The sequence below is a fragment of the Camellia sinensis genome, chromosome 7 (genome assembly GCF_055761805.1).
Source record: "Camellia sinensis isolate YWXY chromosome 7, ASM5576180v1, whole genome shotgun sequence".
Taxonomy (NCBI): domain Eukaryota; kingdom Viridiplantae; phylum Streptophyta; class Magnoliopsida; order Ericales; family Theaceae; genus Camellia; species Camellia sinensis.
The window spans coordinates 121,474,802-121,492,542 of NC_138967.1; the positions used below are offsets into that span (position 1 = coordinate 121,474,802).

At 35.1% G+C, this 17,741-nt stretch overlaps 1 protein-coding gene across 6 annotated transcripts; it reads right to left on the bottom strand.

The window, feature by feature from the left end:
* Positions 1-6,527: 6,527 nt before the first annotated feature.
* On the bottom strand, positions 6,528-11,873 carry LOC145795289 (26S proteasome non-ATPase regulatory subunit 12 homolog A-like). 6 transcript variants are annotated; one of them, XR_014335935.1, is made up of 5 exons: positions 11,598-11,864; positions 9,032-9,961; positions 8,341-8,440; positions 7,179-7,421; positions 6,619-7,025 (listed from the first exon to the last, which is right to left on the bottom strand). XR_014335935.1 is itself a non-coding variant. In XM_082879201.1 (4 exons), the coding sequence occupies exons 1-3, from the start codon at positions 8,184-8,186 to the stop codon at positions 7,203-7,205; spliced, it is 333 nt and encodes a 110-aa protein (XP_082735327.1). In that variant the 5' UTR covers positions 8,187-8,201; the 3' UTR covers positions 6,619-7,025; positions 7,179-7,202. The 6 variants fall into 6 exon arrangements, 1 of the variants encoding a protein (XP_082735327.1); XR_014335936.1 differs by having other exon boundaries at positions 9,032-9,102; positions 11,598-11,837; XR_014335938.1 differs by lacking the exon at positions 8,341-8,440 and having other exon boundaries at positions 6,528-7,025; positions 11,598-11,870.
* Positions 11,874-17,741: the final 5,868 nt, after the last annotated feature.

A 17,741-nucleotide genomic window follows, 5' to 3' on the forward strand; every position in this document is an offset into this window, starting at 1 on the left:
AGTACCGAGTATGGTAGTTCAAACAAAGAAACCAAAAGGCCAACTGAAATAGAATTCACAAAGTTGTTTCTTCATTATCAACAGAAGCGACTACATCTCTATACAAGTAAAAACAAAAATTATTTAACTGAAGCTCAAGATTATTTTTTCTTTTTATTTAACTGAAGCTCAAGATTAAGAAACATTTAACTGAAGCTCAAGATTAGTTTTTAACTGAAGCTCAAGATTATTTTTTCTTTCTATTTTTATTTACAAGAAGCACATAATTTATTTTTAAGCAACTCAATGCCCAAACCGGCTTCTGAAACTTCACTTTGTTAAAATCTTTAGCCTATGATTCCTCTAAAAAGCATCATCTGCGAAGCAAATAAATTTCCTTTCTATAATAAGTGGAAATGTTCACTTAACACATTCAGAAATTCTACAATCCTCCTTTTACTCGTCCTTTATAACCCGCATTCCATACAATTAAAACATGAATAGTAAAACATGTTATTGGACTTCAAAGTCAACATTTTCATTAATAGAGAACAAGAACAGCATTTTTATTGCCATGTCTCACAATAAATTATCAAACGCTTGACATAGACTTAGTCCTACATCAAAATTAAATTTTCTCAAAAAGTCTTGAAAAAGAGAGCAAAGATGTCACTATCTGGCAGGTGGCTAATTGTCTATAAGCTATTCGATAGATCAATATGCTAAGATAAATTTCAGGAGACAAGCCTGGGATCCATAATTACTTCGTTTGCTGGTCATACAATTGTACTTGGTTAAAAAAGGCTATGTTGTATTCTTTCTTCCCCATATGTGAAGACGGGCCATGCAGTAATTAGACAATTATGTTCTGACATGAAAATAGATACAACTATGGATAAAGAAACGATACTGTCAGCTGCTGCAATAGCGAGGGGTAGTCGGTTCTTAAACTTTCAAACACATTATGGATCAGTCTATGGATAGAGGAATGAGTTAGTAACGCTCTGTTTGTTTGGGAAAAAAACATTTTTTGAAAAATGTTTTCCTTGTTTTTTGGTGTTTGGTACAATAAAGAAAAATGAAAGTCAACAGAAAATGTTTTTCGTGGTCAACGAAAAACAAGCTTATTTAGGCAAAAATTATTTTTCAATTTTAAAAGAAAGGAAAACATTTTTTTTGAACTAAAGTCTTACCAATGCCACCACACTACCACCACTGCTACCTCCACTCCACCAACACACACCAACAACACCTTCGCCACATGGTGGTTCTCTATAATATATTTTTTTTGAACGTTTGCGTATTAAAGAAACAAACCAGTCCTCAAAATCTCTCTATGACATTTTTACATACACTTGGTGAGCATAAATCAAAAACATTAGTTTGATCACTAACACAGGAAAACAGGCCAACCCTTTTTCACAAACATTGGCACATGAGGCATGAATGAATGATAGATCTCTTTTGCAACCCACTGAAAGTTGTATATATATATATATATATATTCGTGATTTCATTAATTAATCCAGCCAAAAGGGGGTCATAGGGAGGGAAATAGGGGGTTTTGCAGAGGGGTTTGGGAAGAGGGTTTCACCTGGTGGTAAGAGAGTTGTAGAGAGGGGGAAAAAAATGGGAAGCAGAGATAGATTGAGAAGGATATATCTATTACTTCAACATAATTCACCACATCAATATTTTTATAATTATTTCAGTAAAACTTTATTTTTAAACTACTAAAATACAACAAAGGTTAAAATTAAATTATTTAGGCCCTTCATTTTTTAAACAAAAATTTGGGTCTTCTGTAAGACCGAGGTCGACAGACCCAAGAGAGACAGACAGACAGACAGACATACAGACAGACAGACCGAGAGTAAGAGAGAACCTGGAAGGATACAATGCTGGTTGTCGTGATTTGCGGTGGCGACGGCAGTGGTGGCGTTGGCGGTGGTGAGTGGCAAGCGGCAGTGGTCTGCGCTGAGGTGAGGTTGGGTGAGGTTTGGTGCTGACAGAATCTGTGTGTGAGAGAGAGCACCAGATGTGTAAAATTAAACAGGCGCCGACATTTATTCATTTCCATCTATTTCACTCAACCTTTAGCGACAAAACTACTAATTTGTTGGCAAATAATGGCAAATGCTATTAACATCGACCAAACCATTAGTCGCCAAAAGTAAATATTGGCCGACTAACTTCCTGGTAGCCAAAGACTAACAGTAAATGTCTATTTTGGGTTGGAAACAAAATAAATAAATAAATAATAACAAATCGCGACTAAATATTTTAATCGCTAATTATTTTTTAATCCCTCCAAAATTTGAAATCTCCTTCCGAATATTTTAGTTTTTGTGACTAAAATATTCTTTTGTCGTTGAAAATATACTTTTGGCGACCAAACTTTTGGTAGCCAAAGATAAAAAATAATATTTTTGTTTTCATTTAGCTACTAAACAATTTTAGTAGCTAAAACTAACTATACGACTACTAAAATATTCTTTTGTCACTGAAAATATACTTTTGGCCAAATACAAAAAATAAATTTTTTTTTTATTCAGCTACTAAACAATTTTAGTACCCAAAACTATCTATACGGCTACTCTCTTTTTTTTAGTCGCCAATTGTGACATTTTTCGCGACTAATTTTTTTTTTAGTCGTCAATAATCAATATTTCCCGGCTAAAAAAAATTGGTAGCTTAATATTTGACTTTTGCCGACTAAGATTATTTTTAGTCACCAATTCGACAACTTTTGGCGACTAAATCTTTTTTAGTTGCCAAAAGTGCATTTTGTTGTAGTTAGAAACCAACTGGCTTAAAACTGTGGAACTGTGTTGGCTGCAACATATGCCTTAGAATGACTTGTACAGGATAAAGGGCTAGAGTAATGATTCTGAGAATGAGCCTGATAAGTTGCATCTAGTCTGTACCAGCAATCTAGAGCAGTGTGGTTTCCTTTCCCAAAAATTTGACAAATCACATTAGGACTGCCTGTATTGTAGCTATGTGTATTGTAGCCTGTTCCATTAGGACTGCTTGTATTATAGCTATGTGTATTGTAGTCTGTCGTAGTTCTGACTCTCTGAAGTTGAGTGCTTCTTCCTCTCTGAGTTTTAAATTGACTATGCTGACCTCGAAATCTACTCTATTCTCTGCCTCTGAAAGCACCTCTGCCCCTATAGGAGCCTCTAGGACCTCCTCTATTAGAATAGCTACTCTTTTGCACCAAGGATCCTCTAGAGTGAAATTTCTCTAAAGTTTCCTAGAGTGCTACATTGTGTGGTTGAGATTTACTGGCAAGTCACATCAATTTTTCTGATGTGACTTGCCAGTAAATCTCAACCACACAATATAGCACTCTAGGAAACTTTAGGGAAAAACCACTTTAGAGGATCCTTGCTCACTCTTTTGAGCAGTGTGGGCAAAGGAACCTAGAATTTCTAAAGCATGTGTATGCTTGAGAGTAGACTCCACATGAATAGATTCGGAACACAGTAAAGCACTGAGTTGATCCATGGAGATAAGTTCTGATCTAGCTCGTATGGTGGCTTTTAAAGCATTGTATTCTTCAGGTAGTCCATTCAAGACCAATAAGACTAAATCTTCATCATCAACAGGTGATGAAGCCAAGGCAAGCTAATCTGATATTAATTTGAACTCATTCAAATACTCTTCCATTGTGGATCATTTCTTGACAATTCGATTGAGTTTATTCTTCAATTGATAGATGTGAGATCTTGAAAGAGAAGTAAATCTCTTGGCAAGAATACTCCAGACTTCTTGACTAGTTTGACAATGAAGCACAATTGGGAAGATAGATGGAGAAAGAGTGGTAGTAATGCAACTCAAGAGGTGTGCATCAATGGTGCTCCATAAGGTGTAATTTGAATTCAAGACTTCAAGATTGTTGGAATCTAACACAACTGATGGAGGACATACCTCAGATCCATCCACATAACTAAGAAGGTTTGTTGCTCGCAAGATATTCTGCAACTGACTTTTCCAAACGATGTAATTCGACGAATCTAGCTTTGTAGTGACAAAGGCACTAAGAATTGAGATTAATAATGTGAGATTTGAAGGCAGTGTGATAGATGAAGACATAGAAGAAGAAGATGGTACGGAAGGAGAAAAGAAGGATTGTGCTGCAGCTATGGTGTTTGGAGAAGCCATTGATGAACTTCTCTGAAGGATCAAAGCTCGCAAGAGCCTAGGGCTCTAATACCATAAAGAGGAAACAAGAATGTATCAAACTTTATTAATTTTCAGAATAGATCTACATTACACTGAGGAGATAGTATATATACAAGACTAATACAATTAACCTAACCATAATTGCCTAACTAACTGGAGTTAACTTCTAACAAACTAATTGCCTAGCCTTGGTAATTCACACGTGACTGCTGAAGCTGCTCTGTTGTTATGCTTTGCTATGCTGTGGCTGTGGCTGTGGCTGTGGCTGTGTGGTTGCTACCATAGCTTTGCTATGTTATGTTGCTATAGCTTTGCTATGCTGTGGCTGTTGCTCTATCTTAATCAAATAACACATAGAATTTATATAAATAAACATATTGTTCTATACAAGTTTTGAGTTATAAAGGATCAATTGTAAAATAATTTATCGACACTAATTGTGAGAAATCAAATTAATTTTTTTTGGTTATATTTTATTGAAATAATTAAATTTTGTACTTTGAATCCCACGTTTGTGCAGCCACTTTTTAAAAAAAAAAAAAAAAAAAAAAAAAAAAAAAAAAAAAAAAAAAAAAAACTAGAGAGGGAAAATTTGTATAATTTAAAAATATTTAATACTAGCATAAAGGGTTTTTGAAATTTCTAAGTCCACCTTGCCAAAGTTTTGAGCTATTAAGGATCAAAATGACGTATTTTTTATGAAATTAAAATACGGAGGAGGATCCCCTCCGGTCTAGATTTTAGACTAGAGGGCACTGTTTGGCCCTTGAGGCTCACCACGGCCCGTTTTGATCATCTAAGTCGTTTATCTTGTCAGATATTTTGTGTATTTCATCCACACAAAGAATTAGATCAATTCGATAACTTTAACTTATTCAATTTATTGCGTTTTTACAACAACAACCAAAAAAAAAAAAAATTTAAAAATTGTGTTTTTAAAAATAGACCATACATTTTTTTGGGTTAAAAATGTAATAAGTTTAGTAAGTTACAATTATCGGATCGATCTAATTTTTTGTGTAAACGAAATACACAAATTGTCTGATAAAATGAACGATTTAGATTATCGAAACGGAACCCGTGATAAATCCTACAAGCTCAAACAGCACCATCTAATCCAAAATTTAGACTAGAGTGGATCTTCTTCCTTAAAATATAATGTGAGAAAAAATATTTGATCAACTTGTGTTGTGTAATTTTTTTTTTTTTTTTTTTTTTGATAAGTCGGTAAGAGGCCAATCTCACCTTCCAGTAGTGTTGCGTTGTCTTACTAAGGATTATCGAAAGGGATAGGATAGGCAGTGCATGGCAGGGACAAGGGTCGTCCTTTTGCTTAGAGTACAATTAATAATATTTTTATATTGTTATTTATTTAGATTTTTAAATCTCTTGTTGATTAATCAAATGTCAATAAGTATAATATGGTATTATTTATATGGTGTTCTAAATTTACTCCAAACCAATCATATAGCTGGATATTTTATAAGGCATATTAGCTCACTTTTGTTAAGTAGTTAATTGATAAAAAAAAATGACTCACTTATTATAAGTTATGATTTTTTATTAATCAAAAAAAATATTAATAATATTATATATCACTCTAAAATTATCTAATAATTTTCGAGAAGGGCCATATAGTTTGTTCAACTAGAGGAACTTCTCCAAACTTGTTAATGATGGGTCAAACATGAAGATTATGCACAAATGTCTCACGGATCACTACAAGAAAATGCATTTTTGGCGACTAAAGTTTTAGTCGCCAAAAGTAAGGATTTTAGTCGCCAAAGCCTTTTCCCGACTAAATATTTTGGTCGCTAGATTTGTCGCGGGAACACGGTCGGGGAAGGTTTTGGCGACTAAAAAAAATTTAGTCGCCAAAAGTCCTATAAATGGCTACTAATGTTTTAGTAGGGAAAAGTACGAGGTATTGGCGACTAAATATGTTTTAGTAGCCAAAAATCATAAATTGGCGACTAAATATTTAGTCGCCAAAAGTTTCCAAATAAAATTAATTTTATTTTTAGCGACTAAAATTTTTAGTCGCCCAAAGTATCATTTATTATTAGCTACTAAATATTTAGTAGCCAAAAAAAATTAATTTTCATTTTTTTTTTAGCTACTAAACTATTTAGTCGCTTAAAGTCTCATATATTTTTTACTACTAAATTTTTAGTCACCAAAAAATCTTTAGTTTGTTTTTGGCTACTAAATTTTTAGTAGCCAACAAGTTTTATTTAGTTTTTTTGGCTACTAAACATTTAGTCACTAAAAACTTTATTTAGTGTTATTTTTTTTTTATTATTATTATTAATTTCTGCACAATCTGTATTTATTTCGTGCAACCTGCACCCTGTATATAAACAAAACAATACATATGTCTATTTCTATTTCACTTTCAACCATCCAAAAATTTGGTCTTGTAACATCAAATTCTATACAAACCAAATATAATCCAACCCAAAATAATAATTCCATACAAATAGATAATCATACAAAAATGATGTCCTCCGTATACAAAAAAGAAATATCCACTTTGTGAACTATAGAAGTGAAACATAATCCACATCTGATTCACAAATCATTTTACTGTAGACAACAAATACCATAGGCCTGCTAATTTTCATATCACAACTACCAATCTATCATCCCAATGAGTAAATCAACTGAGAAAAAACACTAATAAAAAGCACAAAAGACTTAAAGGCAGAAACCATGTGGAATCTTTAATCAATCTTTTAATAAAGCCGAAGGATGGAGGAAACAGATAAAAGCACATAATAATCTCTTCCCGCTGCAACAAGACCAACCCATTTTGGTTTCTGTCAATAGGTCCTCAAAACACAGCAGAGCACACCCTGCAAAGAATTAAATGACAAGTCAAAAAACAAATTATATCACTACTACCAAAGTAGCAAATTTTAATTCATTTGATGTAATATTATATATATATATATATATATATATATGTTTATGCTAATAGCATAGACACAATGAATAGAGAAGTTTACTTGCAATTAGTGCCATCAGCATTTTCAAACTTTCAAGGCAGCTTTGTGAACCATAGTTTCCTTGTGGATTTGGTGGCAACTCTTCTCCACAAGGTCAAGCAACTTCTCCAAGTTCATAGCCCATGAATTCAAAATGTCATTGCTGTCCTTTGCTGCCTGGAAACAGACTATACCCATTGGCCGATCAATCTTTGCTACCAGCGCTTTAGAGACAACCATCTCTGAAAGATGCTTCTCAACTTCCTGAGAAAGAGAGACAAATATGTAACTCTTCATAAAACACATGGATTCAGATACATGCAACATCACAACAATCAGCAACAAGATATGAAGAATATTGTCATACACAGGTGTGTCAACCCAAAAAAAAACTATTGCAGCAAACAAACTTGAAGTGCAGTATGCAGTAATCCAATACAGAGGCAAAGGAATTAAAACAAGCACCCTCCAGATAAGATTAATAATAGCTCCCATTTTAAAGGGTTCTGCTTTTCTTTTTCTTTTTTTTGTTCCTCTGTTTTGTATTTTTTATTATTATTTCCCTTCGCATTGTGGGGGGGGGGGGGGTTGTTGCAAAACTGGCAGCCTGCCCTTAAGGAACAGTATCCTAATCACTGGCAAAAGGAAAGGGTTTTTTTTCTCAAGTTCAAGGGATTTTAAGCAACTATGCCCACTTCTCTTATTCTAGTCATGGAGGTGTTACCAGTTGTGAGGTGTGTTGAAGACGGAGGTACACTGAGGAGATTCATTGTGGGGATAGAGGAGAATTAGTATTAGTTTCTCACCTGCCTTTCTGTCATGTTATTTTTTGTGGAGCAGAAGAATGGCATCTTAGATTTCTCACTAGTGCTGATGTGTTTTATTGAAGTTGTTTGACCTATGAATAACATACGCAAGGTGAATTGATCCCAATGGGATGATTACAAAAAGAAGAACCTGAAACATATTATGAGAATTTCTATTTTTAAGAGAGGAGTTTGGTTTACAAAAGCTCCTTAGATGAAACATGTTATGTTTAGACTGCCGCTGTATTGCAATCTTTCCCTTCTTACAATTGATAACCTGGAGAAGTGTGAGAATTTCTTTATTAGATAGTCAAAAAAAAGGAAAGCATTTTCTTTTCTTTTTTATCTCTAAGGAAGCACAAGTTAAGTTTCTTTACCGGTATCCACTTAGCTGGCTCTTTTCTCACAGAGGGAATCTCATATATTGCCTTGTAACAGCGACATATTTCAAGGTAATCATTGCTGTGTGAGTAGTACCTTCATATACAAGAAATTGCAACAAATTAAATCCAAAAAATTTGGGCAAAAAACAAATACGTATACAGCTTTCGTCTGAAAGTGCTCTAACATGTCTACATTGACATGGTTTTCATAAATCATTTTCTAGGTCTGTTTGAAAAACTAGTGAGAAATCAGTATCACCATAAAAGGTACAAGTCAAGTATCTGGGTCCTGCCATCTGCCATCGACTCTGCTGCTTTAGACAGTTACTGGATTAAGGTTCTTACCACTAATTTATAAGAATCTCTGTAATGAGGGTAACGCTAGAATTTTCTTTAATTAACTGAAAGAAAACCTTGCTTCTTTTTATCACAACCAAAGAAAAAAGATGCAAAATGTGCCCAATATTTAGCAAATTAGAGATCTTTATGTCTCAATAAAATTATACCACAACCTATTATTGGGTGTCTTTTACAAAACATTCCATCAAATCGTAACATATATATACATAAATTTTTTTTAAAATAAATAAAACCTTGAGAAATTTGGGATCTAAAACCAGAGTTTTGTTGACTATATATGGTTGAATCTAGGAAAGAGGCATTAGTTTGAGAAAGGAAAATAAACCTGAGATATGTGAAGCTTTACTCCCGGATCAAGTTGGCAAGTGTATTGTGAGCCAGGTTTGACTTCAATCCCTGTAAAATAAAACAAAATAAAATAAGGAAATGATATAGAAGATCATTTTCTAAACCCACTTTCTAGAGCACACAAGACTAGCATCATGATGTCCCATTGAAATCAAAACCAATTTGATGCATTTTGATGTCCCATTGAAATCCCCTTCCATGATAAGACCAAGAAAAAACAATAATAATAATAATAATAATAAAATCCACTTCAAATATCTTTAGCTCTTTGACCCACTTTAGTGCGTATTCGGCTCTAACTCCCTACTTACGGGTCCGAATTACATTCCGTCAGTTCTCACAAGTCCTATTTGTCATGGGGAAACTGTCCGTGTGAGTCACACGGTGGTTCGGGGGCTGTTATGAATTTTCGCCCCCAAAACGCTTTTTTTCGACTAAGTTTAATGCATTTTCGACTCTAACTCCCAAACTACGTGTGCTAATTACATTCTGTCTGTTGTCACAGGTCCTATTTTTGACGGGAAAGGTAGCCGTGACATCCGTACAGTCGTTCGGGGGCTGATTCGCATTTTTGCCCCCTTAACGCCCTTTTTCGGTTAAGTTTAATGCATTGTTGTCCTATTGGAATTCAAGTGGAAATCATTTTCTGAACTCAAAATTTTTAACTAGCAAAAGGCTTTTCAATGGAAAAATTTTCACTGTGGGGAGTATGTAAACCAATCAAATATAGCAACCATTTGAGTCAAAATCAAAGCCATAAATGCACACCCACAACCATACAAACAACACCAATAGTTGTTCCTCATTAAGAACGTGGATAACATATCTATCCCACAATCCACACCTTAAAGCCTTACCACTAATAGCAGTTCCCACTATCATTTTGTGAGGGCCCAATTCCAATCCACTATTATAGAAAGAAACAAGAAGGCAACATAATTAATATCATATCTTCATACAAAGAAATACAATGACAACATAATTAATGCTTCATCACTCTTGCAACTGCAACTCTATTTCACTTTTCTGGCATAGATTTTCCATAGATTTTCCATCTCACAGAATTTAAACTACTAAATGCAGTTTGAAAGTAACAGTACATGACAAAGTACAAGCATTCATCTCTTCCCATATCAGCATGAATTATTTCACCAAGACAGCTTCAAATTAATAGTTAGCTGGAAGCAAAATTGTAGATTCCATAAATTTGCCAAAGATTACTTCTACATGTGCTTCAACTAATAATTGCCTAGTGCCATGGCAAGAGTTCATGCTATCAAGCAACAAAAGTTTATCTTTCTTAATCAAAAATGATTCCCATGATGCCACATACCCGCAGATTTTATTTTTTATCTTTCTTAATCAAAAATTACCCAAACTTTTTATGCACATAAAAAATTTAACATGAATTCAATAATAATATTAAAAAAATCTTGAATTAAGAAAATCAGACATTCCAAAACAAATGATGGCAACACCTAAACACTTGGACACAACTAAGTAACTTCCCTCAAAATCAAATTCACCAAACAAAAAGGACAAGATTCTATTGTTGATAATGTTATTGCCAACCAAATCACCATGATAATTTGTGATAACACATGGTTCCACCATCCATTAAAATTTTCCCATGGTGCCACAAGTTTCTTCTTTTCTTTTCTTTTCTTTTTCTTAATCAGAAATGAGCCAGGTTTTCATTGCACACACAAATTTTAAATCAATTCAGTATGTTAAAAATGAATGAATTATGCACACAATAAAACAAATAAATTAACACCAACACCATTCATTACTTCTAACAGAATCAGTGAGAGCATCAGAAATTACCAACCACCAAATAAATAAATAATAATAATTCAAACCAAGCTCATTGAGAAAAACAAAATCTAATTCAATTCTGACCCAGTTGCTTGAATTGAGTATGGTTTAATATATGAAAAAGGAAAAAAGACAAACAAAATATGGATATAAAAATTCAAAGAAAATCGAACCACCTATCAGATTCTACCCAGCTAAGGAAACATCATTTATTATTCAAATTCATTACATCTCTGTGAACGTAAATACTTACACACAGCTAAGCCCTCAAATTGAAATTCATAAAACAAAAAGGAGGATGAGATTTCACAGTGACTCAAGCTTTTGTTATGCATAAAAAACTCAAAATCATTCAATCATGAGCACGAATAGCTATTAGGATCACAAAAATCACTACCTCCACCAAATCAAAGCAAGACCATTTTTTTATAATAAAAAAACAAATCAAATTGAAACCCATTTGCTTAAATTGAGTAGGATTTGAAATATAAAACTCAAAAAATAATAAAAAAATCAAAATCCATATGTAGAATACAGAACAAATTTCAATCCTATTAAGCGAAGAGGACTTCACCGAATTGAGTCGTAATATTTTCCATTAACTTACCTACTAATAATATTCTTAAATTGTTCAGTACCTTAAATCAATTGCTATCTACCTAATAAAACCCTAGATCGGAGATGGTGAAATGGGGAAATAGAGGAAGAGAGAGAGAGAGAGAAACCTGAATGTGGCTGGGAGGGGGGCCGCGATGGTGAGCGACAGTGGCGAGAGCCGCGATGGTCAGCGGCGGTAGCGAGAGCCGCGATGGTCGGTGGTGGAAGTTCGATGGCAACTGTTAGCAGGGATGGTGAGGGTGAGGCTTGCTAGTGTTTGACATAGAAGTGTATATCGTGTGTCTGTGTGTGTGAGAGACAGAACAGAGTGTAAATAGATCGGGCGCCAAAAATAATTTGTTTCCCTCTAAAACAAAAATTTCAACCTTTCGCGACTAAATATATTTTTGGTCGCCAAATAACAATAAAAAAAATTTTTGGCGACAAAAATTTTGGTCGCCAAAGGTAAAAAATTAATTTTTCATTTTTCTTTCGGCGACAAAATGATTTTAGTAGCCAAAACTTAATATACGGCGACTAAATTTTTTTTTGGTCGCCAATTCTAGCATTTTTAGCGACTGAAATTTTTTTTAGTCGCCAAAAACTAATATACCCCGACTAAAAAAAATTAGTAGCTAAATATTTTACTTTTGACGACTAAAAAAATTAGTTGGTCGCCAATTTCATAACTTTTGGCGACTAAATTTTTTTTAGTCGCCAATTTTGGTCGCCGAATGTGTATTTTGTTGTAGTGGATGGCAAGGATCAATGGTCGCTTACTTGACTAGTTCTATCATTTCCAAATTATAATACATAATTAATTTGTGATAAAAAAATAAAAATAAAGTTTTTTTTTTTCAGGTACATAAGAAATAAAATGGTTATTTAAATTAGAATTATGTATTACATTTCTTTTCTATCATTAAAAAAAAAAAAAAGAAAAAAAAAAAAAGAAAGTGCTTCAATAGTCATCCTACTTTGACCAACTATACTTTTTGGGTTTGGTTATTTTGTTTTCCTTCGTTGCTCTTTGGTTTAGTGCTTTCAGTCATTAACGTGCTGTGAGATTCAATGCCAACTTGTCCGGTGTTTATTTTGATAATTTGAATTATTTATGTTATAAAATTTGTTAAATATATATTTTTCACGCAAAAACTCAAATTATTGGACATATGAAATTTCATGATTAAATCTTAATTGTTTTAAAATAAATTATCAAAATTATTCTAACCATTTATTTTTTTGAAAACTAATGTGGTTTTGTTTTGAGTTCACAAACATTCAATTAATCTTATTTTTTTCCTTAAATGATTTATTCGACGAACCCTATAGTATGAACGGTTCAAATCAACTACATGGGCTTAGAATAAGGCCCATGGGCCCCCACAGCACTATGGTGTGTCTTAGAGGCACATCACGCCCCTATTCTTGCTTTTTTACGGTTTGGACTAAAAAAAATTTTATTGATGTTTATCTCAATGTTTGATTTTTATGCTAATTTTTAACAATGATTTTTTGTTGTTGCTGATAAATATATATATATATATATATAAAACAAGTTTTGAAAATTTATCAAGTTATGAGCCAGGTAAATGTTTCTATACAGCAATAAAATGTTACAATGTTTGATTGCACTGCCATTTTCTTTTTTCTGAACCACTTGCTCTATCCTCACATGGTTACTCACTCTCTGGCTAACCTAGATTATTGGCTCATTAACATAGATTTGGCTCTCTAAGGAATATTATGGTTAATACTCACAGTGATTTACACATGACACCAGTGTAGACGCGCCCGCGTGGGGGGCCCTTGCTGCTACAGTTCGGACTCAATTTGTATTACGGTTCTTAATCTGAACCAAAGAGTCCAAATCGGGCAAATCGTTTTGAGAAACAGATTTTTAGAAAAAGAAGTGCCAAACATGGACTGCTTTGCCAGATACAGAGTCGCCACCTAAATGTTTTATTTTGGGGAAATTTAGGAAACCCTGACTTGGTGCCGAAGGCCACATGTCCGTCATTACCAGAGTTGCCTCGGCTCGGGAGCTAGGGTACGATTGGGGAAGGTCAGCTATGAGCACCCCCTCTCGCCCGATCCGAAGATCGGCCTCTACTAACCGTGATATCCGTTTTTAAAAACATTATGTGTTCTTATTCCATTTATTAGCCTAGAATTATTATGTTATGCGCACATCAAACAAGTATAGACTAGATTGCCTAATTTGGAAATAGGCATTGCATATCCGTTTGTCTTGAAAAACACTTTGGAATTTGCTACTCGTAAGTAGGCTAAAATACGGATTTCAACGAGTTTTTCCAACTCAGACAATCCAACCTTCACCCACAGGCATTCAAACAGTTTATCACATAATCATCTAGCCACATGGTAAACATGCTGTTATAATAGCATTCACACGCATACGATATGCTAAAGCGTAAATGCTTACCGAGTACCCCGAGCCAAAACAATAAACTAGTTAGCCAACATACATGGTCCAAGTTCATGTCAATTTGACTAATGCAACACATACGAGATGCAATTAGAATAGGCTCGGCTAACCTAAACATGGCATGTGAAAATGCACAAGTAGCATGTATTCAATTTGGAATTGAAATACAAATGCAGTTAGCATGATGTACCGAGCCCAGTGCATGTAGGACAAATGTATGGATGCACGCATGCATAGCATAAGGTATGCTAATTTAAATATGCCCTAGTCTACCATCATAAGCAGGTAAATAAAAGGGAAGAAATAAGTGGGATTGGAAGACATGCACACACTCACCCACACTTATTACAAATTTACCCTCGCTCGGAGGGATCGAAAGAATAATACAGTTTGAATAATGAATTAACTATCCTAACTAATTAATTATTACAAATCACCTAATTAATTGACAAATTAACTAAGCTAGGAAAAACAGTAAACCGCCTCGGGAAGAGAGCTCGATGCAATGCATGCTCGGTCTTGCTCGGGAATTCACTGCCATGCGCAATCTGCCTCTATTTTCCCTGCTCTGCTCCTCTGAAGACTGTCAAAGTCTCAGAGTTGCTTCTCTGGACATTGGGAGACACCACCGGCTGATTAGAATGGTCGCCGGCAGTGGTCTGGTGGTCATCGGCACATAATGAATCCATCGGCTTCCAGTTTATTGCCGGTCGGCACTCTATGAAGTCGGTCGGCAGAGAATGCCTGCAGAACCTGTTTGACAGCAGCAGAGGACAGGACTTTGCATGGCAATACAATTCAAGCCATATATGCACCAATCATGTTCCTTATCATGTGAGTGAGTCAAAGGGACATGCTCCTTGGTTCTCGGACCACCAATCGCGCATTTCCATGCGTGATGGCCCAAAGGACCAAGTGTGCACATTTTGATGTCAAATGCAATGCAAACCAACAAACCAAAGGGGTCCAATCCCTATCACTAAATCAAGGGACATGATATGCATGTTCAATGCAACCTAGGCATGTTAGCTAGGGATGCAACATGGCAATGCAAACAAGCAAGCAATGAACAAGCATGCAAGCTAGTGGACATGCAAGACATGGTGCAATCAAAGCATGCAAAGTGTAAGACATGTAACAACATGTAAAGATTGGACTTAAACATGATTTGGGCAGCTCTAATTAGGCCCAAAATAGTGGCCATAGTGCCCAAAATGAAGGACTAAAACACACACACACATGCATGCAAAGGATGTCCAATACTTCAAGCATTTAAAAGCAATTCTCAAGCACAATTAAGAGAATGCAAACATGGATAAATGACATGCATTAAGCTCTGAAAATTATGCAAGAATATGGTGCTAAGCCAAGCAAACTAAATAGGCTAAGCATGCAATAAATGGCCCAAGTACTTGAAGCAAGTAAAAGGGACTTGAACCATGGCTAAGCCAACCAAGCCTCACAAGGCCTAGGGGGCTTAAAACAGGTCCAAGGCAGACCTAGACCATGCAAAGGGGACCCCCTAGATGGCATCTAAGTGGCCCAAATTCAAAGGCATATACAATGGCCAAAACATGGAGCATATAACACAAGCTCATAAGGCATCAAAGAGACATCCAAGGCAAGCATATGAGCATGCAAAGGGGACTGAAATGACATGGTGGATAGTTCCAAACCACTAAATCAATGCAAGAATGTCATGCTATACATTCACACACTTAAGGCCAACAAGCCGGAATGCAAATGGGCTATACTAAGCATGCCAAAGCCGACCCAAACAACCTAGGACAGACCTTAAACATGGCAAAATATACACAAAAGCTTCACAAAGCTAAGCCTAAAACATACTATAACAAGGGTTTACAACCTAAGGCATGTTAAGGCATCAAAGTGGCATTACAAGGTAGATATGCTAAGGATGCATGGTGTACCAAAACCAACAAAAAACAGAGGCATATTATGACATAATAAGCACAAACTGCAGCCAAGGCATGGTCAACAAGAAGCTTAGCTAGGTGCTCCCTCAAGAGGCCAAAAATGGTCCATTTCAAGGACAACAAGGAGAGGGGGTGGCCCTCTCCTTCTTGGGACTTCAAGGCACCATCCTTACCACTGAAATCCCTCAAGATTTCAGTGGTGAGGAGGCCCAAACACCAAAGTCTCAGAGCTTACACAAAACAGCCCAAAATGGAGCCTTACAAGGTGAAATCATTGTTTAGATTTCAGATTGGAATTGATGTCGGTACTACTTTCGTTCTTTCTTTTGCCATTCAAGGTGAATCACAATCCTTCATTTTCATACATGCAAATATGTCCTGTTTATTTTCTTTTTTCCATTTTGTATAAGAATTTTAAGTGGGCCTTACTATGTTGGGTGGTTACTCCAACGTTATGTAACATGTGTATGTGGTGTATTTGTTATGACAAAGATGAGTGTGACTTTCAAGGGCCATCTGGATTGTATTTCAGGATTAACCGTTGGAGGTATGGATTTGACTTGGTGCTTTTAGACTTCATTTATGGTGCCATGAAACCATCTTAATTAAATCCCTTTTCATTTCTCTTGTAGGTGGTTTCCTTTTTAGTTCCTCCTTTGATAAAACAGTCCATGTATGGTCTCTGCAGGTACATACCTTACAGTGAACATTTGTTGAAATTTGTTCGTTAATCCAACTAGCATCAAATTATTGCTTAATGGTTTTATATTCTTTGTGGCACACCCTTTTGTAAATAATGTAGAACCGTTTCAAGCTTATCGAAAAGTACTTTTTCGGCGCTCCTCTTGTTAACAAAATCTATGCTAAAAACATGAGTGTAGCACCCAGAAAATTTTCTTGAAAACTTCTGTTACAAAATATTCTGACAAAGTATTAAAAAAATCTAACTAAAATAAAATCCTACTAAAAAAGTAAACGCAGTTTACTTCCCATTTAATGAGGCTCTAGGAGGGGTAGATTGGGTGCAGGTTCAACCATAACCTCAAGGTTAGTAGACCAAGTTTTAACCATTGAAACTAATATATTGGAAGTAAAAAAGTTCAATTATAAATTTGAAAAACCTTTTAAGTTTCGAAATTTGATTACTTGTAGCATGGGTCAAGTTTTGCAAATCACTATTAATTAAATCATAAATATGATGGAATGAATGACTTATTTTCATTTTGCAGTCTTGTAGTTTCCTATTTAAATATCCTTTTATAGTGAGATTCATTAGTGGATCTACCCGTTGTAGGATTTTATTCACTTGCATACATTTATGGGTCATGAGCATAAAATTACGGCTATAGTTTTCACATATGAAGAATAACCATTGTGCATAAGTGGTGATAGTTGAGTTGGCATTTACATCTGGGGTATTACTGATCCATTTGGTCAAGAACCAATAAAGAAGCTGTTTGAGCAAAAAGATTGGCGCTATAGTGGTATTCATGCCCTTGCCATTTCTGGAACTGGATACCTATATACTGGTAGTGGAGATAAGTCAATAAAGGCATGGTCCTTGCAGGTAATGGGCTTATACTCATTTTGTGACCACTCTGGTTACACAGTAATTTTATTGCTTTGGAATCTAAAAATTGAGGTTTTGTTTAATTTTTATTCAGGATTACTCTCTGCCCTATACTATGAATGGGCATAAGTCAGTTGTCTCTACTCTAGCAGTTTGTAATGGGGTTCTTTATAGTGGAAGTTGGGATGGAACTGTCCGGTTATGGTGTCTTAGTGATCACAGTCCTTTGACAGTATTGGGGGAGGATGTACCTGGAAATATGACCTTTGTTTTGTCTCTTGGTACTTATGGGGATGCTCTTGTTGTGGCTCATGAG

Coding starts and splice junctions, on each gene's coding strand:
- LOC145795289 (XM_082879201.1), bottom strand. CDS start 8,186: ATGTTTCATCTAAGGAGCTTTT. Junction 8,056..8,164: donor GTTTCATCTAAGGAGCTTTT/GTAAACCAAACT, acceptor TGTTATTCATAG/GTCAAACAACTTCAATAAAA. Junction 7,422..7,963: donor ATAACATGACAGAAAGGCAG/GTGAGAAACTAA, acceptor TCTCTTTCTCAG/GAAGTTGAGAAGCATCTTTC.